The sequence below is a fragment of the Mytilus galloprovincialis genome, chromosome 1, assembly GCF_965363235.1.
Source record: "Mytilus galloprovincialis chromosome 1, xbMytGall1.hap1.1, whole genome shotgun sequence".
NCBI lineage: Eukaryota > Metazoa > Mollusca > Bivalvia > Mytilida > Mytilidae > Mytilus > Mytilus galloprovincialis.
In genome coordinates this window covers 95289554-95310772 of record NC_134838.1, presented here as the reverse complement: position 1 = coordinate 95310772, position 21219 = coordinate 95289554, and the positions used below count along the sequence as shown (strand labels likewise).

Below are 21219 nucleotides of genomic sequence, written 5' to 3'. Positions count from 1 at the left end.
TCAGAGCAATCTGCTCTTTGATTTTTTTTTTTTTTGGGGGGGGGGGGGGGGGGACTTTGAGAGTGAAACAAAGGTAAATCATTTGAATGACTGATTTGATCCACAAAAAATCATTCTTATACAGGGAAAAACAATGATAAACATTTATATGTCTATATTTATGTTTACATCGCTTATATGGTCATCGGATGACTTTAGAGGTCAACTTGATAGTTATGCTGAGTTCACATGTAATTCGAATTTGATTCGCATTAACTAATTCGAATAAATTTAACTCACATTCCAAACATTTTATGTCCTAACGTCAACTCTAATTTCGAATTGCAATGTGCATCAAATTTGCTTTACTGTCCTAACAACGTTAACTTTTAATTCGTATTTACAAAACCATATTTTTAATGTGAATTGGTTAATTCAAATCAATTCAAATTAAAAAAGAAGAGTTTGTGAATGCGATTAGCGAATTCAATTCGCATTCAATTTGAATTCAATTCGAACTAAATGTACATGTGAAAGAGGCATTAATTAGATGGCGTCTAGACTAAAATACTTACGAAATGAAGCTACATATTTTTATGCATGCACCCTGTTAATTGTTTGTTTTAGATTTTTATACAACCGCAAAATTTTGAAAATTTTTTGGTCGTATATTGGTATCACGTTGACTTTTTGTTTTTGCACTATAACTTAAGTAGAAGTGAATAGAAATCTATGAAATTTATACACAAGGTTTATGACCACAAAAGGAAGGTTGGGATTGATTTTGGGAGTTTTGGTCCCAACAGTTTAGGAATAAGGGGCCCAAAGGGTCCAAAATTAAACTTTGTTTGATTTCATCATAAATTGAATAATTGGAGTTCTTTGATATGCCGAATCTAACTGTGTATGTAGATTCTTAATTTTTGGTCCCGTTTTCAAATTGGTCTACATTAAGGTCCAAAGGGTCCAAAATTAAACTTAGTTTGATTTTAACAAAAAATGAATCCTTGGCTTTCTTTGATATGCTGAATCTAGAAATGTACTTAGATTTTTGATTATTGGCCTAGTTTCCAAGTTGGTCCAAATCGGGGTCCAAAATTAAACCTTGTTTGATTTCATCAAAAATTGAATAATTGGGGTTCTTTGATATGCCAAATCTAACTGTGTATGTAGATTCTTAATTTTTGGTCCCGTTTTCAAATTTGTCTACATTAAAGTCCAAAGGGTCCAAAATTAAACTAAGTTTGATTTTAACAAAAATTGAATTCTTGGGCTTTTTTGATATGCTGAATCTAAACATGTACTTAGATTTTTGATTATGGGCCCTGTTTTCAAGTTGGTTCAAATCAGGATCCAAAATTATTACATCAAGTATTGTGCAATAGCAAGAAATTTTCAATTGCACAGTATTAAGCAATAGCAAGAAATCTTCAATTGCACAGTATTGTGCAATAGCAAGAAATTTTCAATTGCACAGTATTTCGCAATAGCAAGAAATCTTCAATTGCACAGTATTGTGCAATAGCAAATATTTTCAATTACACAGTATTGTGCAATAGCAAGAAATATCTAATTGCACAATATTGCACAATAGCAAGAAATTTTCAATTGGAGTTATCTTTCTTTATCCAGAATAGTAATTGAATCATCTGAAATCATTGTTTTATACAATATACAATGTATATTCACTTTTACTACCAACTGATAAATTAAAACAATCTTTACCATTCAGTGATAACAAGCATTTTATTTTACATTTTAATATTTTATGATGTATTTAAATGAGTAGTTATTGTTGCAAACTCCATTAGAAATTTGAATTGAGATCAGTTTTGGAAAAAGGGAAAGGGGGATGTGAAAAAAAATGGGGGGGGGGGGGTTAAATTGTTCTCATTTCAGATTTCATAAATAAAAAGAAAATTTTTTCAATCATTTTTTGAGAGGATTAATATTCAACAGCATAGTGAATTGCTCAAAGGCAAAAAAAATATTTTTTACACCACATTCATTTTGTGTCAGAAACCTATGCTGTGTCAACTTTTTAATCACAATCCAAATTAAGAGCTGAATCCAGCTTGAATGTTGTGTCCATACTTGCCCGAACCGTTCAGGGTTCAACCTCTGCGGTCGTATAAAGCTGTGCCCTGCAGGGTATCTGGTTGATTAATGGCCCAGTTTTCAAGTTGGTCCAAATCGGGGTCCAAAATTAAAGTTTGTTTGATTTCAACAAAAATTGAATCCTTGGGATTCTTTGATATATGCTTAATCTAACCATGTATTTAGATTTTTTGATGTTTGGGCCCGGTTATCAGATTGGTCCACATTGAGGTCTAAAGGGTCCAAAATTGAACTTTATTTGATTTCATCAAAAATAGAATTTTTGGGGTTCTTTGATATGCTGAATCTAACCATGTATTTAGATTTTGGATATTGGACCATAATAGGTAATGTCCAATTTAAAATTTTAAAGTTTTAAAGTTTAAGTTCTTAGACCACATTCATTATGTGTCAGAAACCTGTGTTGTGTCAACTATTTAATCACAATTCAGAGCTGTATCAAGCTTGAATGTTGTGTCCATACTTGCCCCAATGATCAGGGTTTGAACTCTGCGGTCGTACAAAGCTGCACCCTGCAGAGCATCTGGTTAATAGTTTGGATAAATGTTTTACTTTGTTATAAAGCAAATGTGAGAATTTTATTAAAATCGGTGAACATGAATTTGACAGCTAGTGCTCCTTTAATATTGTTGTTCAATACACATTTAAGTATGATACTGAAATGTTCCACAACAAAAACAATATTTTGTATTATACAGACATGCTATGATACATTGTTGAATAAGAAAAATATAATTTACCACACAAAATTTCAAACCAAATGACTCCAATGGATAGACTTCAATACTGTTTACAGCATTTGATTGAGTTGGGACCTAAATAGGAGTTCTCACTTAGTATTGTTAAGTTATAACTACAAGATAATTTTTCACAAGGGTTTGTTTGTTCATTCATTGTATTTTTGACACTTGGTAGTTAAATAAGTAAACAACAATTCCTCAGAATTAATGATAAATAATCACTCCCACAGTATTTTTTCCATGAAGAATACGTGAGAAATCACATCTACAGAATTTTCCCCTTGAAGAATACACCTTATCGCTATTTGTCCGCCATTGCTGGAAATCACACAGGTTCCCGTAAAATTTTGACGTCATAAAACAAAATGTCTGACGCCACAATGGAAAAGTGATTGTTTTTGACGTCAAAAGTTCAAGCGGACGGGTCAGCCGGGAATAGCGATAAGGTGTATAAGTGTGAATGTCAATATCTCTTTCTGAATTTTCTCTGGTGAATTATTATTGTTAATCCTGATAAACACAATAAATATGACAACAGCTGATCTTCTGTTTGAGTAATCGTATGGTTTGTCTAACTTCATGAATTCTGAATGCGTAGATTATAGGATTGACTGCAGAATTCACACTTGCAATATAGATAATTATATGTCTTTGATTTGAAGAAAAAATGGAGAATCCATAAAATCCCTCTACTAAGATCATGATATTCATTGGTACCAAACATACCATCATACTTAATGCCAGTAATGAAATTGTTTTTATGGCGCTTTTTTGCGATCGTGATATTTTGATCTGTCTTGGATTACTAGTGGTGCTAGTACTTTTCTGGGTTGTACTTGACCCCCTTTCTTCTCCATGGATGTCATTCATTGGTGCTACTTGAATGATATGAATGTTTGAAGTTGTCTGTGTAAATTCTGTAGTGGTGTCCGGTGGCTGAACCACTTTAACTCCTACAGATATTATTTTGGTTGCCATCCATACACAGGCTGCAAATGCTAAAATAAAACCATGAAGAAAAAGTAGAGACCATATTCGTAAAACTATGGCACCTTGTTTGGGATTAAAAACGGTAGATATGGAGCAGTATGGAATCTCCCTGTCATTTTTAAGGACCAAGAACGGAACAACAATAATTGTGATTGCACAGATCCATGAAAGTAAAACCATTGCACAGAATCTGAGTCGGGTGTTCCGTTTAGACGATAAACTTTTACGTAATATAGTTCCACATCTGTCTAAGCAAATGAATAGTACATGAAAAAATGATGCAATTAAACATGTAAGGTATAGGCACATCCTTGACCAACATTCTTGGTAAGATGGTGGGTTTCCTTGTACGATAGACTTGAGAATAATAGATATAGGAATAACATTGATTCCAACCAGCGTGTCTGATATACTCAAACTTAGTATATGTATGTTTCGAATAGACTTTCCAAGAAATTTCCCTGCTACCAGTAGTACAACAATTGGTACATTCAGTGTAAGAATAATGAATGATGTTAATACTAGTATGATTGTATATCCTGCTCCAACATTGGTATCCAGTTCAGTGTCCGAAGAATTCATGTTGATGACGGTTGTTATTTTTTAAATCCTGATTATGTCAACAATCGCAGGCATATTCTTATATTCGTTAAAGATGATTTTCTCTTTGTTGACAACACCATAAATATTCTATAATTCAGTAGAGATATATAATGAAAAAACTCTTGTTTGGTATATTCCCTGCAACTGTTAAATACATATAAGTATGCTTAATTGATATTTGTATGGATTTTCTCAAAGCAGTTATAATCTCATGATTAAACCAATATAGCTTTAAATGGCTTTGAAATGAATGATTTTGAAGAAACCAAAAGACTTCCGACAATTTAGCATTCAATGGCCAATTTGTCGTATGTAAAGACATAATTTCAGCATTGATAATGATGTTAACTAGAATATCATCCGGTGTAATTTTTTATTCATTGCACCCATAAAACATTTTCCTCTCGTCTTCTTAATATAACATCTCTTTATATAGTCATTAATACATAGCTCTGTCCTGTCATTTTAACAATGAAATCTTAACATGCAAACTCTAACATGATGACATTCAGTATAAGATAAAGATATAATAATGTTATTGATTAATATAAAACTGACATAATGGATTTATAAAGCCAATATTAATTAGCATCTGTGTTGACAATACATTAGTAGATTCTTTTAAGCTTTCATTAGCTTTGATCCTGCTTATGTCTTACTTGTTCATGGAAACATTATTCAGAAAATTAAATAACCTATTTTTACTTTAAAATTTCTTTCAGATATTTTTTTTGATGACATGCCTTTACGATGTATATTTAAAAAAAAAATAAGAAAAAATTTCATTTCAAAAAGCTTTGTTTTATTGGTAAAGGCCTATTTTGCTGATAACTGTTATTACCATCATGCTTTGTGTCTTCTTTCAACCTTTCCCAATCAAACCTCAGACAAGTCAGCTAAACATTTCAAATGCAGTTAAAACAAAGGGCAAGGTGTTTTTTTGGCAAAATATTGCCTTGGAATTTCAATTTAAATCATAAAATATCAAATACACCACAATTTGGTTCAATTTCTAAATGGATCTATTTTAAAAGCTTTAATATTAGGTAAAAGAAATTTCTTCTTAATAGAACATCATAGACTCCAAAGTCAGCAAATTTTTAAGATGTTGTGAAAATATTTTGTGATGTTGTGCACTTTTCAGACTATAAAGCTTTAGGAAAATCTAAGTCCTAAATGTTCTGTTACCAAAAGGTGCAGAATTTCAGATTGAATCACTAGATACTAACATTTTCTTAATCCGGGCTGGCAGTCAGTGTGAATTATGCTAATAACTTAGATTAAGGAAACTGGACTACCTCCCCATAATGCAATATTGACATACAGTTAATTTTTGTTATCTTCAGATTTCAAATGAGTTGAAATTTCCATGTGGTACTGAACTTTGTTCCAAATAAATATATGTATTTCTACTCTAACCAAATTTATGTTTCCATGGTTATCAAATGCATTTAAATTACATTTTCTATCTCGAACCATAACACATATGTCAAAACATGACCTTGGTGATCGATTTTTTAAGTAGATTACAAGTTTGTCTGACAATACACCTAAAATTAAATTTTCAATCACTGACCACTGTATTGATTTTTGACATCTTTTCCAACAAGTGTTTACCTAAGATTATCTTTGATCACCAAATTGAAAAATTAACCATACATTTACATTGCTATAATGTTTCATAATCAACTGATTGTAATCATACATTAAGGAGCTTGGTTGTGCATAAAGTGATGAATAAGTGATCAAAAAAACTCAATCAGCATCTTTAATCTTTTGCATTCTCTCTTGCTAAAAAAGATTGACACAAAAGAAAATGAAAAGAAATAGTAACTTTCCATAAATCTCTTGTTTATGAAAATTAACAACTTTGTCAGCTTTGAAATCTTACCAAAATTGATCGGAAATTAAATCTGGGTTGAACAACATTGGGAAAATTGTAACTTTACAAAGAAATAAGAGACAAAAATGATTGTATTATAATGATAAAAGACCATTACACATAGAAACATTGATCTTAAATCAAAATATTGTCTTTCAAACATCCAGTATTCGTTTGAATTGAACTAGGGGTACGGGTAACCTGAAATATATCTCTGGCCTGGCTGATCTAAAGATAACTAGAGTCAACTGTAACTGATTGTTCCACTTCGATTCAATTTCAGTTCTTTGAAATTATTGGCTATAGTCTTGTTATAACTTATTCTAGTGCTTTCCTTCAAAAGTAGGACGACTCTTGAAAATATCTCTCATCTTATATTTATACTTCATTGACTTTTCAGAAGTTTGCTCTTAGTTTTTCTGATCAAGTAATCCAGTAAAGAGATTTGAATAAAGAATCTAAGGCAAATATAAGCATGCTGATGTGCACACTTTGAATGATGCACTGCCAATTTAACAGTTTACGTCAGAACATCAAATTCATATCAAAGTAAAGTTTAATATCGTTTTTTTTTTTAATCTAATGTCAATCATTGGGATGGCCATCTGATTACCATAATTGCCTTTTGTGACTTATTTTAGGGATTAAAATCGGGATCAGATATTAAATGTCCGACTGGCTCAAATATTTTTTGGAAGCCCTGATTAATTTTGAATACAGAATAATATATGTGTTTGAACACTCTGTAAATCTAATACTTAAAATAGTACAACTTCATATTTAAAGATTTGTGTTATTGACAATTGTTCAGAGGAACCTGTTGTGATTTATTGAAATAATATGGAAGTATATGTTTTCATTCACAGGAGAGCTAGTAAAGTTTAACCTGTTTCCAAAATCTGAAGCTTTACATTGCATAAAGGTAAATATACTTAATGTAAGGGTTTGGAATGGGTTTTCAGAATGAAGTATCAAGTATTAAGGTAGATGGGGTATCTAAATTATAATCCATAGAATTTTTTGATAATTTGCCAAAATGTAGTTTATAACCTGGTTGTTTCAAAACATTAATTAAAAGAATGGGTCACCGGACTTATTTTCACACTACAGGTTGTGCAAAATTGTCAGATTTAGTATAGAATATGCATGGGAAACCCAATTTTCCTCATTAAAACGAAAACTACACCATAGAATTTTTAGATACAATATGAGAAGATGGCTGCAACATTATTCTTTCAGATAAGAAAAAGAAAAATGGGGGTCACCGAACTCGTTTTCTTGCTACATAATAAAATGGGTAAATTCCTAACACATTCTTTTGTAAAAATAACACAATCTGAATTATCTGCATTTGCATTTGAGTTATCTCCCCTTATTTGACAAAGTTGGAAAAAATTGAATCAAACAAAAGTATTCGGTTAATGGTAAAATACAACCATAAATAGGATAAAACATTGCATTTTCTATATTATAATGAAAAATCTTACACATGAATTACATACCTGTCTCAAAATTTGCACATTTTCTCAAGATATAGACCTTGTTTTCTGATATTTCAAAATCCAAGATGGAGGAAGACACCCTATCTACCTTAAAATGGTGAAGTTTGGTGGGTGGCTGCCAACAGTTTCATTGAAATATGGATAAACGTTAAGCCAATGCTTTTCAAATCTTATATGTCATTGCTGATGACAAAATATAGGTCCAACAGGTTAAATATGAAGATTTTGAATTTGCCTTCAGGAGAATGGTCCTTCATAAATTGGAAAATTGCAATGTGTAGTTTACATTTTACAAATGTTTAGTCAATGGTTTTTATACGACCGCAAAAATGGAAAATTTTTTGGTCGTATATTGGTATGATGTTGGCGTCGTCATCTGCGTCGTCCTCTGCGTCGTCGTCGTCGTCCGAATACTTTTAGTTTTCGCACTATAACTTTAGTTTAAGTGAACAGAAATCTATGAAATTTTAACTCAAGGTTTATGACCACAAAAGGAAGGTTGGGATTGATTTTTGGGAGTTTTGGTCCCAACATTTTAGGAATTAGGGGCCAAAAAGGGCCCAAATAAGCATTTTCTTGGTTTTCGCACTATAACTTAAGTTTAAGCGAATAGAAATCTATGAAATTTTGACACAAGGTTTATGACCACAAAAGGAAGGTTGGGATTGATTTTGGGAGTTTTGGTCCCAACAGTTTAGGAATTAGGGGCCAAAAAAGTCCCAAATAAGCATTATTCTTGGTTTTCGCACAATAACTTTAGTAAAAGTAAAAAGAAATCAATGAAATTTAAACACAAGGTTTATGACCACAAAAGGAAGGTTGGGATTGATTTTGGGAGTTTTGGTCCCAACAGTTTAGGAATTAGGGGTCAAAAAGGGGCCCAAATAAGCATTATTCTTGGTTTTCGCACCATAATTATAGTATAAGTAAATAGAAATCTATGAAATTTAAACACAAGGTTTATGACCATAAAAAGAAGGTTGGGTTTGATTTTGGGAGTTTTGGTCCCAACAGTTTAGGAATAAGGGGCCCAAAGGGTCCAAAATTGAACTTTGTTTGATTTCATCAATAATTGAATAATTGGGGTTCTTTGATATGCCAAATCTAAGTTCTAACTGTGTATATAGATTCTTAATTTTTGGTCCCGTTTTCAAATTGGTCTACGCTAAGGTCCAAAGGGTCCAAAATTAAACTTAGTTTGATTTTAACAAAAATTGAATCCTTAGGGTTCTTTGATATGCTGAATCTAAAAATGTACTTAGATTTTTATACGACCGCAAAAATTTTAATTTTTCGTCGTATATTGCTATCACGTTGGCATCGTCGTCGTCCTGCGTCGTCCGAATACTTTTAGTTTTCGCACTCTAACTTTAGTAAAAGTGAATAGAAATCGATGAAATTTTGACACAAGGTTTATGACCACAAAAGGAAGGTTGGGATTGATTTTGGCAGTTTTGGTCCCAACATTTTAGGAATTAGGGGCCAAAAAGGGCCAAAATAAGCATTTTCTTGGTTTTCGCACTATAACTTTAGTTTAAGTGAATAGAAATCTATGAAATTTTGACACAAGGTTTATGACCACAAAAGGAAGGTTGGGATTGATTTTGGGAGTTTTGGTTCCAACAGTTTAGGAATTATGGGCCAAAAAAGGGCCCAAATAAGCATTATTCTTGGTTTTTGCACAATAACTTTAGTATAAGTAAATAGAAATCAGTGAAATTTAAACACAAGGTTTATGACCACAAAAGGAAGGTTGGGATTGATTTTGGGAGTTGAGGTCCTAACAGTTTAGGAATTAGGGGCCAAAAAGGGGCCCAAATAAGCATTATTCTTGGTTTTCGCACCATAACTTAAGTATAAGTAAATAGAAATCTATGAAATTTAAACACAAGGTTTATGACCATAAAAGGAAGGTTGGGTTTGATTTTGGGAGTTTTGGTCCCAACAGTTTAGGAATAAGGGGCCCAAAAGGGTTCAAATTTGAACTTTGTTTGATTTCATCCAAAATTGAATAATTGGGGTTCTTTGATATGCTAAATCTAACTGTGTATGTAGATTCTTAATTTTTGGTCCCGTTTTCAAATTGGTCTACATTAAGGTCCAAAGGGTCCAAAATTAAACTTAGTTTGATTTTAACAAAAATTGAATCCTTGGGGTTCTTTAATATGTTGAATCTAAAAATGTACTTAGATTTTTTATTATTGGCCCAGTTTTCAAGTTGGTCCAAATGGGGGTCCAAAATTAAACTTTGTTTGATTTCATCAAAAATTGAATAATTGGGGTTCTTTGATATGCCAAATCTAACTGTGTATGTAGATTCTAAATTTTTGGTCCCGTTTTCGAATTGGTCTACATTAAAATCCAAACGGTCCAAAATTAAACTAAATTTGATTTTAACAAAAATTGAATTCTTGGGCTTTTTTGATATGCTGAATCTAAACATGTACTTAGATTTTTGTTTATGGGCCCAGTTTTCAAGTTGGTTCAAATCAGGATCCAAAATTATTATTTTAAGTATTGTGCAATAGCAAGAAATTTTCAATTGCACAGTATTCAGCAATAGCAAGAAATCTTCAATTGCACAGTATTGTACAATAGCAAGAAATTTTCAATTGCTCAGTATTGCACAATAGCAAGAAATCTTCAATTGCACAGTATTGTGCAATAGCAAATATTTTCAATTGCACAGTATTGCGCAATAGCAAGAAATATCTAATTGCACAATATTGTGCAATAGCAAGAAATTTTCAATTGATTGGAGTTATCTTTCTTTGTCCAGAATAGTAGTTGAGTCGACTTAAATCATTGTTTTATACAATATACAATGTATATTCACTTTTACTACCAACTGATAAATTAAAACAATCTTTACCATTCAGTGATAACAAGCACCTTTTGTTACATTTTAATATTTTATGATGTATTTAAATGAGTAGTTATTGTTGCAAACTCCATTAGAAATTTGAATTGAGATCAGTTTTGGAAAAAGGGAAAGGGGGATGTGAAAAAAAAGGGGGGGGGGGTTAAATTTTTCTCATTTCAGATTTCATAAATAAAAAGAAAATTTCTTCAAACATTTTTTTGAGAGGATTAATATTCAACAGCAAAGTGAATTGCTCAAAGGCAAAAAAAAAATTTTAAGTTCATTAGACCACATTCATTCTGTGTCAGAAACCTATGCTGTGTCAACTATTTAATCACAATCCAAATTTAAAGCTGTATCCAGCTTGAATGTTGTGTCCTTACTAGCCCCAACCGTTCAGGGTTCAACCTCTGCGGTCGTATAAAGCTGTGCCCTGCGGAGCATCTGGTTGATTATTGGCCCAGTTTTCAAGTTGGTCCAAATCAGGGTCCAAAATTAAACTGTTTGATTTCATCAAAAATTGAATAATTGGGGTTCTTTGATATGCCAAATCTAACTGTGTATGTAGATTCTTAATTTTTGGTCCTGTTTTCAAATTGGTCTACATAGTCCAAAGGGTCCAAAATTAAACTAAGTTTGATTTTAACAAAAATTGAATTCTTGGGCTTTTTTTATATGCTGAATCTAAACATGTACTTAGATTTTTGATTATGGGCCCAGTTTTCAAGTTGATTCAAATCAGGATCCAAAATTATTATATTAAGTATTGTGCAATAGCAAGAAATTTTCAATTGCACAGTATTCAGCAATAGCAAGAAATCTTCAATTGCACAGTATTGTGCAATAGCAAGAAATTTTCAGTTGCACAGTATTGTGCAATAGCAAGAAATCTTCAATTGCACAGTATTGTGTAATAGCAAATATTTTCAATTGCACAGTATTGCGCAATAGCAAGAAATATCTAATTGCACAATATTGTGCAATAGCAAGAAATTTTCAATTGATTGGAGTTATCTTTCTTTGTCCAGAATAGTAGTTGAATCAACTTAAATCATTGTTTTATACAATATACAATGTATATTCACTTTTACTACCAACCGATAAATTAAAACAATCTTTACCATTCAGTGATAACAAGCACTTTATTTTACATTTTAATATTTATGATGTATTTAAATGAGTAGTTATTGGTGCAAACTCCATTAGAAATTTGAATTGAGATCAGTTTTGGAAAAAGGGAAAGGGGGATGCGAAAAAAAATTGGGGGGGGGGGGGTAAACTTGCCTCATTTCAGATTTCATAAAAAAAAAGAAAATTTCTTCAAACATTTTTTTGAGAGGATTTATATTCAACTGCATAGTGAATTGCTCAAAGGCAAAAAAAATATTTTAAGTTCATTAGACCACATTCATTCTGTGTCAGAAACCTATGCTGTGTCAACTATTTAATCACAATCCAAATATAGAGCTGAATCCAGCTTGAATGTTGTGTCCATACTTGCCCCAACCATTCAGGGTTCAACCTCTGCGGTCGTATAAAGCTGCGCCCTGTGGAGCATCTGGTTTAAATTAATTATATGTTGTAAATGACAAAATTGGGTAGAGTTGATATTGACTCTTTTCACTTTTATCGTTCAGGACATATGATTCTTTATAGATTGAAAACTAGATACTGAATGTGGTAGGTCAAACAAGTCTGAAAGTAATACATTAGATTACATTGATTCCATATGTACTAGCTGCCTTCTAAAGTTCAACATTTGTTACAAATAACCAATGCTTCAAAACATTCTCACTTCTTGTAACAAATTTTTGTTTACAAATTTATAGAAGCCAAACTTACAATACATGTACATGCATTCTTGTCTGAATTTTCTGTTGCTCATATATCATCATAGTTTATAATGAAGATAATATATAAAATATAATGTTTATTTTGTAGATGTTAATGTTTGACTTTTTCCATCACAATATAGAAATGGCTTGTGCTTTGTTGGATAATTGTGGAAGATTTTTATACAGATCACAAGATTCTCATCACAGAACCAAAATATATTTGGTATAAATTTAAAAATATAAGACTGCATCCTATAAAATATGTCTTCAAATAGTTCTTTGGATCTATTTATTGCTTACAGATATTAATTTTTGAAATGAACATTGTATAAATACAATATTTTGAGAATCAATGATGTTTAAATATTGAAATATAGGCTCTACCAACATTCTACCACTTCATCAAGGGAGAATATTTTCTTCAGCTAATTATTTAAAATTCCTTTGTCAAGATTGTAGTGTTAAGATTTTATTGGCTTCACTTGGCATTCTCTAGTTATGTCCTTTTATTTCACCATATGATATTTATATAGTCACTACACTTTGGCTATAAATTTGATGAGATGTTAAACATAGTATGATAATTTACTGATTTATTTATTTATTTCAGGATGTGATGATGCGTAAAAAGTCAGCATTACATTTAGAGAATCGGTACACTACTATGATAGAGAATGCATTTTACTATAGTAATCCACCGGAGGTTCAACAGATGGCCAGAAAAGTCAGACCTCCTATGCATGAATACATAAGAAAACTTCTATACAAAGACTTATCTAAAACTACCACAGAGAAGGTAAACTTTGATTTTCTAGGAATGAACACACCATATTCTAGGATTTTTCAGTGGCTTTGGAGGTTTATCAATTGTCTTCTTTTCTTTCATTGGCGATATTTTGTTTAAGATTCCTTTTGAGTGCTTAGAACATATAACATTTTATTTAATAGAATACCACAGTTTCATTTTAAACCCAGATGGTACAATTTTTTGTCGTGGAAGATCTATAAAATAGTTGTCATGGCACTGTCTTGCGAAATGTCAAAAAAATATTTCGAGTGGTCACATCAGCTTCAACATGTCCACGATGGTTACACAACAGAAAAAAAATAATTGTTTTAGTACTGTCGCAATTCGGTCTTAAGACAGTCGTAGGACAATCGTGAGTTGTTTGGGGCTATTTCTCAGGTTCCATGTCATGGAATGCACGTTTTACTGTTGTGTCACTGTCGTATGCCTGTCACACAACAGTCGTGGGTCACTCGTGCGTTTGAATCCGATCTACTGGTATATAAAGAAGGCACGATTTATTGCGTGCAATTTGCCATTTGCTTTCAATATTGTTCAGTGTTATAATAAGTTCGGTGCAAGTAAAAGACGTTTTTCGTATTAGTTTATATTATAAATGTTCAGCGAATTTAAACCAGGATGCCCCCGAAAAGAATAATTAACAAAAAAAGAAAGGTGGTAGCAGAAAACGTGGATGATGTTGACCAGACGGAGAACCCCCTACCAAAAGCCGAAGCATATGAAGATGCGGAAACTACTGAAGATGTCACGGGGATCGGGGACGAAAATATGTTGCACAACAAACATACAACTGTCGTACTACAGACAATCAATATTGTGCGAGCATCGTATGAGATTTGCTATTCGTGAGACAATCGTGCGATTGTATCTCGAGTGTCTTGCGACAGTCGTAAGATTGTCGTACGACAGTCATACAAATGTTGAATATTAAAATGGTTTATTTGGTACCCACAACAATGTGTTTATCGCGCGACAGTCGCACGGCTGTGGTAAGACACTCTCACGACAGCCACAAGACAGTGACACGACAAAAAATCGTAAAGCAAAAAAGGTGCATGTCCAATTTTTGTCCCACGACACACGTCAGCGCCATGATGCTCAAAATATCGTGCGACTGTCATACGACAATAGCAGATGACCCATGATTTGACCAAAAATCCAGTTGTGGCGCTGCATAGATGTGTCGTGGGTTTTGTTGTGACCAGGGCTTTAAACATAATGAATTTAGAATTGCAATTGTATTTTTGTTATAGAACATTTATCATCAATTGAATTTTTCTGAACATTGTATTTTATTGTAAGGTATATAATGTATACAATCATTTTATTTGCAGGTATTGAGACAGTTGAGAAAGTTGAAATGGGATGATCCAGAGGTAATGTCCTATTGTAGGAGTTATTTCCCCTTCTTTACCTCCTTATACTGTATTTTTTCTTTCATATCGGCATTAATTGGTTTCCTGCAGGCAATAATGGTAACATTTTTTCCTGTAGCTCAATTCAAAATTAGATATGTATGATGGTTCGTTTCGAAGCTAAGACATTTCACATATGTGGTTAAATTTTCTGGGTATGAAGTGAGATTCATATTCTGTAAAATAGCATACCACGCAAATCCTTTTCTAATGTGGCTCCTCGTGGTAAAAGATCTTTTTTTTAACACAATAAGTTCTTTTAAAATTTAATACTTTGAACACATTTTATAGCTCAATAGTTTTTACACATTTATTCTATGTTCCTGTACTTTTCAAATCAACACAAATGGTTAAGCTCAGTCACTTGTTAAAAATAGGAACATGTCCAATATCACTACACAGAGATTTTTTGTTTACACACAACTTTTGAGTTCTTCATTTCTGAGGCACATTAGGGATATTAACCCATATAAATGTAAATATATTTTAATGATTAGATATAAATATAGTTGATTACTGAATGATATAACTTCATTTAAACAAGTCAAGAATTGAACATGAGTGAGTGACATCTCTGTCAGAAACATGGTTATATTGAGAAAATAAAGAAATAAACTCAGAACTAAACACATAAGTTTTTCAAGCTCTGGAACAATGTGATCTTTCTGTACTCTGTTTCTTATAAAGAATTTTGGCAAATAAATGTTCTAAATTTTTGGGTACAGAATTCGTACAAGTTTTATTCATTTAATTCCAATTTAGAAATAGTGGTAGATTACTGAACTACTTTTTCCAAAGTATAATATTACATGATATTATTATTACCAAAACTTATATAATAATTTTTTTCTTTCAGATTGCTTTCTATGCCACTAAATGTTTGATAGCAGTTTGGAATTTAAGATACAACTCTATACACTGTTCATCTAACCTATTGGCTGGTTTGGCCCCATATTATGTAAGATTTATGGAATAATTCTATTATTATTTATAATTTCTATGAACTTTTATCAAGTAGGTAGACTATTAAATTATTGGGTCATATTTAAGGTAAACTCATAACTTGAATATTTAATTTAAGTTTTTGAAGCAATGAATATCTTTTCAACCTTTTATTTTGATGTAGATGATTATTTATTTTTCTAAGAACAATTTGAATTAGCCGCATGATAAACTCTTGGATAAAGATTTGTATTTAGTGAAAAAAGTACATGAAAAATAGGGTTTTCTTCACATAAAGATTGAATTAGAATATGCCTGCTGACTAAAACATGAGACTTGTTGATATTTTGTAATTTTTATACGACTGCAAAAATTTTAATTTTTTGGTCGTATATTGCTATCACGTTGGCGTCGTCGTCCTGCGTCGTCTTGCGTCGTCGTCGTCCGAATACTTTTAGTTTTCGCACTCTAACTTTAGTAAAAGGGAATAGAAATCAATGAAATTTTAACACAAGGTTTATGACCACAAAAGGAAGGTTGGGATTGATTTGGGAGTTTTGGTCCCAACATTTTAGGAATTAGGGGCCAAAAAGGGCCCAAATAAGCATTTTCTTGGTTTTCGCACTATAACTTTAGTTTAAGTGAATAGAAATCTATGAAATTTAAACACAAGGTTTATGACCACAAAAGGACGGTTGGGATTGATTTTGGGAGTTTTGGTTTCAACAGTTTAGGAATTAAGGGCCAAAAAAGGGCCCAAATAAGCATTATTCTTGGTTTTCTCACAATAACTTTAGTATAAGTAAATAGAAATCAATGAAATTTAAACACAAGGTTTATGACCACAAAAGGAAGGTTGGGATTGATTTTTGGAGTTGAGGTCACAACAGTTTATGAATTAGGGGCCAAAAAGGGGCCCAAATAAGCATTATTTTTGGTTTTTGCACCATAACTTTAGTATAAGTAAATAGAAATCTATGAAATTTAAACACAAGGTTTATGACCATAAAAGGAAGGTTGGGTTTGATTTTGGGAGTTTTGGTCCCAACAGTTTAGGAATAAGGGGCCCAAAGGGTCCAAAATTGAACTTTGTGTGATTTCATCAAAAATTGAATAATTGGGGTTCTTTGATATGCCGAATCTAACTATGTATGTAGATTCTTAATTTTTGGTCCCGTTTTCAAATTGGTCTACATTAAGGTCCAAAGGGTCCAAAATTAAACTTAGTTTGATTTTAACAAAAATTAAATCCTTGGGGTTCTTTGATATGCTGAATTTAAAAATGTACTTAGATTTTTAATTATTGGCCTAGTTTTCAAGTTGGTCCAAATGGGGGTCCAAAATTAAACTTTGTTTGATTTCATCAAAAATTGAATAAATGGGTTCTTTGATATGCCAAATCTAACTGTGTATGTAGATTCTTAATTTTTGGTCCAGTTTTCAAATTGGTCTACATTAAGGTCCAAAGGGTCCAAAATTAAACTAAGTTTGATTTTAACAAAAATTAAATTATTGGGCTTATTTGATATGCTTTATCTAAACATGTACTTTGATTTTTGATTATGGGCCCAGTTTTCAAGTTGGTCCAAATCAGGATTCCATATCAAGTATTGTGCAATAGCAAGAAATTTTCAATTGCACAGTATTGCACAATAGCAAGAAATATCTAATTGCACAATATTGTGCAATAGCAATTAATTTTCAATTGGAGTTATCTTTCTTTGTATAGAATAGTAGTTGATAATATATGTTGGAAATTTGCCAGACATGACGATGATGTCATTTTCTATTTTTATTTGCCAATAACTTTATGTAAATAACTTCATTGGAAATTTGCCAATATAAAATGTTGCTGATGAAGCTTTTTTTCCTTATCTTATCTAAAATGTTTTTAGATAATGTATGTTGGACATTTGCCAGACATGACTATGATGTCATTTTCTATTTTTATTTGCCAATAACTTTATGTAAATAACTTCATTGGAAATTTGTCAATATAAAATGTTGCTGATGAAGTTTTTTTTTCCTTATCTTATCTAAAATATTTTTAGCTTAAAAGTTGTGTCCATACTTGTTCTCATTTCAGATTTCATAAATAAAAAGAAAATTTCTTCAAACATTTTTTTTGACAGTATTAATATTCAACAGCATAGTGAATTGCTCAAAGGCAAACAAATTTTTAAGTTCATTAGACCACATTCATTCTGTGTCAGAAACCTATGCTGTGTCAACTATTTAATTTTAGATTTAAATAAGTTTGAAGAAGAAATCTTTAATTGATTTGTAAAATCTTGACATTTGTTTTGTGTAAAAAACCCATATAATGTCAAAAATTTGATCACAATCCAAATTCAGAGCTGTATCACGCTTAAATGTTTTGTCCATACCTGCCCCAACTGTTCAGGGATTGACCTCTGCGGTCGTATAAAGCTGCGCCCTGCGGAGCACCTGGTTGTTTATTGATAATATGTTCAAGTAGATCTTATTGTATAAAAACATCTTCCTACTGAATTAACTGGAGGATTATCTGTTAATTATTTTTTTACAGGAGCATGTTGCTATTCAGGTTGTAGATGGTGTGTTGGAGGACATCAGGTTAGGGATGGAGGTAAGTTTGATACTTGATGATATGGGCATATAAATATGGTTTGATGATTTGGGTTGTTGCAGATTTTAATTTGCAAATAAATATAGATTCTACCACTGCATCAAGTGTGATACGATATTTATCCACTCGAGACAGTTAAATTTTCAAATTTAAAATGTGAGGCTTGCCTGAGGGTTTTAAATATTTAAAATTTAACTGTCGAGAGTGGATAAATATCGTATTACACAAGATTTAGTGGTAGAATAGGTTTCTCTAATGATTTTTATGCAGTATACAGGCAAACTTATTCCTTCTTTGAAAAGATATGTTCTTTTTATGTGACGTCATCAGGCATGGTCGCCTTTTTTCATGACATCACAATAGGAAATTCAGAAGAAAAGCAAGAAAATTTGACGTCATTATCGAATTTCAACCAATGAATAGCTGAGATCAAACGAACCACATGTTGATTAAATAAAAATAATCAACAGGTTATGAAGACGATAAATCGGCTAAGAATTAGAGAAAGTTGTATAAACAATCTTCTATTATTATTTAACTCAAATCTCTTATGATGGGGATATAGTGTTATAGCTAAATTTTGCATATTCAGAGTTGATTTAATGATCTTTCATAATATGCAACACAAAAGGGTTTTACAGTTAAAATAATAAAGCATGCACACCAGGAGTTTAAATGACTTGCTTGCAAACTTTGTTTGGTTGTTTGCCCAGGCTTTGCAATTAAGATTGACACTTTAATTCAAAGGAGAGGCAGAGTAACTGTTTACTATATAAAAAAGAGTTGATTGGTCAATGGATATTATATTGGAATCAATTTTGATATTCATTGACTAATCAAATCCTTGTGTATAGTAAACAGACTGTTATACTCCACCTACCCATTGAATTTAGATGTCAATCTTAATTACAATGTCTGAGCAAACAACCAACCAAAGTTGGTAAGCAATGCATTTAAACTCTTGGTTTGCATGCTTTATTATTTTAACTGTAAAGCTTGACAAATGAAAACTTGTTCGAAATAAAAGAAAAACAGTATACAGCATATATAACCAGTATTTTTTACTTTTGTTACATTGTAGGTGAACCACCCTAAATTTAATCAGAGAAGAGTGAGCTGTGCTAAATACCTGGGAGAGTTGTACAACTATAGACTAGTGGAATCATCAGTCATTTTCAAAACTCTCTACTCATTCATTACATTTGGAGTATCATATGATGGTATGTGGGATAACCTAAAGGTTTTTTTTGTGATCTTTATACAAGAGATAGCAGAAAATACTGATTAAATGGACTTTCACTTTGCTTTAAAGGGATATTAGATAACAGTTTTTTACAAACATTTTTAAAAGCAGAATTGTGAAACGTTTTTTTGCTATCTGCAATGTTTGGTTCAGTTTTGAACAAGAAAGCACCAAATGTAAATTTACCTTGCAAATCATTAATTCAACCTCATGTGAAGAAATATTCATGCAAACTAAGAAGATTTTAGAGCTAATGCTCCTTTAAAAGTACATTTGACGGTAAATATCCAAACTCTCAGAGTACTTTCCTGATTAGAATAATTAATGCTACTTTGTTCTGTATAATTCCAGAAAATACTCCTTCACCATTAGACCCCCCAGAACATCTTTTTAGAGTCAGATTGACCTGTGTAATACTGGAGACCTGTGGGCAATACTTTGACAAAGGATCCAGTAAAAAGAAGCTGGATTGTTTCTTACTTTATTTCCAGGTAAGACCGATGACATGAATACAATCAATGAGATAAAGAATAGTGTTTTTCAAGAAATATTGTCTAACAGTTTATGGTACATCATGGTTCATTGACTTTGGACTTTTTTCACATGTTACATGTTTTAGTTGGTGTTTAGGTAAAATTAAGGGAAAGCACTTCATGTGGATGTGGATTTTTTGGTTAATGAGATAATTTGGTAATGCCAAGTCAGTCATGGTCCATTGACTTTGAAAAATTTTCTTGGTTTGCATATAAAGTTTGTGATTATATCAGTTAATGATAAAACACTTATGATAAGTTCGTGATAATTTTGGTATGATACATTGACCCATAAATTTTCACATAGTTCTGAAACATATTTCTTTATTTCTGTGATATTTTTTTCTACAGAAATACTATTTGTACAAGAAGATGAACCCTATATACAATGATGACAGGCCTTTCCCAATAGATGTCAAGAACTTATTTCAGGATACCATGGAAACAATCAGACCAAAGACAAAGCTTTTAAAGGATCATGATGAGGCATTGAAAGCTATTGAAGACTTAGAAAAGGAGGTTAAGCCAAAATTAGGTATGTTCTATCTTTAAAACAGTATTAAATGCTTCTGGAAATTTGAAAAACAAGCTCTAGTCAAAATAATTATTCATGTTGAAAGGTATTTTAAGAAAACAAGGAAAAACTGGGTATGGTCACCTGTGAAAAAAATTGATGGAGAGTTGGAAGAAGTTAATTATTTTAAGCTGAAGATAGATATAGTGTGATAAATATCTGACACTGAAAGTTATTAAATATGTAACACTCCCAAATGTGTCCTTCCCCCCAAACGTGTCCGATTCCCCCAAACATGTCTATTCTCCCCAAACGTGTCCGTAATATTCAATATTCCCAAAATGTCCCTGATAATTGTTATTCGCCAAAACGTGTCCATTATTACACGCCATAACGTCTCACGTCTTTTAGCGCTAATAAATGCATGTCCCAAATCAATAACGTTTACGGCAATTCTGTGATGGGGACACAGTTGACGAAGTGGTAATTTCTTAGCGATTAGCATAAAAAATATTGCAAATTTAATCTGTAACATATGAATTGACCTTTCACTGAAATTTATTATTGTCCAGTTGCAAGTATTTCATGCTCATTTAGAGCGAACATACACATTCCCGTTTGAATGGTTCTACACTAGTAATTTT

At 31.9% G+C, this 21219-nt stretch overlaps 2 protein-coding genes across 5 annotated transcripts in view; one reads left to right on the top strand and one right to left on the bottom strand.

Moving 5' to 3' along the window:
- The window catches only part of LOC143045686 (regulator of nonsense transcripts 2-like), a 66062-nt gene that overhangs the window by 27727 nt on the left and 17116 nt on the right, over positions 1-21219 (top strand). For all 4 annotated transcript variants that reach the window (XM_076218382.1, XM_076218376.1, XM_076218392.1 and 1 more), the window contains 9 exons: positions 7179-7234; positions 12619-12735; positions 13123-13308; positions 14655-14696; positions 15592-15693; positions 18226-18285; positions 19367-19505; positions 19880-20019; positions 20413-20596. In XM_076218382.1, the coding sequence (XP_076074497.1) occupies positions 7179-7234; positions 12619-12735; positions 13123-13308; positions 14655-14696; positions 15592-15693; positions 18226-18285; positions 19367-19505; positions 19880-20019; positions 20413-20596 (1026 nt within the window). The remainder of the gene's footprint in view (positions 1-7178; positions 7235-12618; positions 12736-13122; positions 13309-14654; positions 14697-15591; positions 15694-18225; positions 18286-19366; positions 19506-19879; positions 20020-20412; positions 20597-21219) is intronic.
- On the bottom strand, positions 3294-4663 carry LOC143050206 (uncharacterized). The gene has a single exon (XM_076223808.1). The coding sequence runs from the start codon at positions 4407-4409 to the stop codon at positions 3342-3344; it is 1068 nt and encodes a 355-aa protein (XP_076079923.1). The 5' UTR covers positions 4410-4663; the 3' UTR covers positions 3294-3341.

Coding starts and splice junctions, on each gene's coding strand:
- LOC143050206 (XM_076223808.1), bottom strand. CDS start 4,409: ATGAATTCTTCGGACACTGAACTGGATACCAATGTTGGAGCAGGATAT.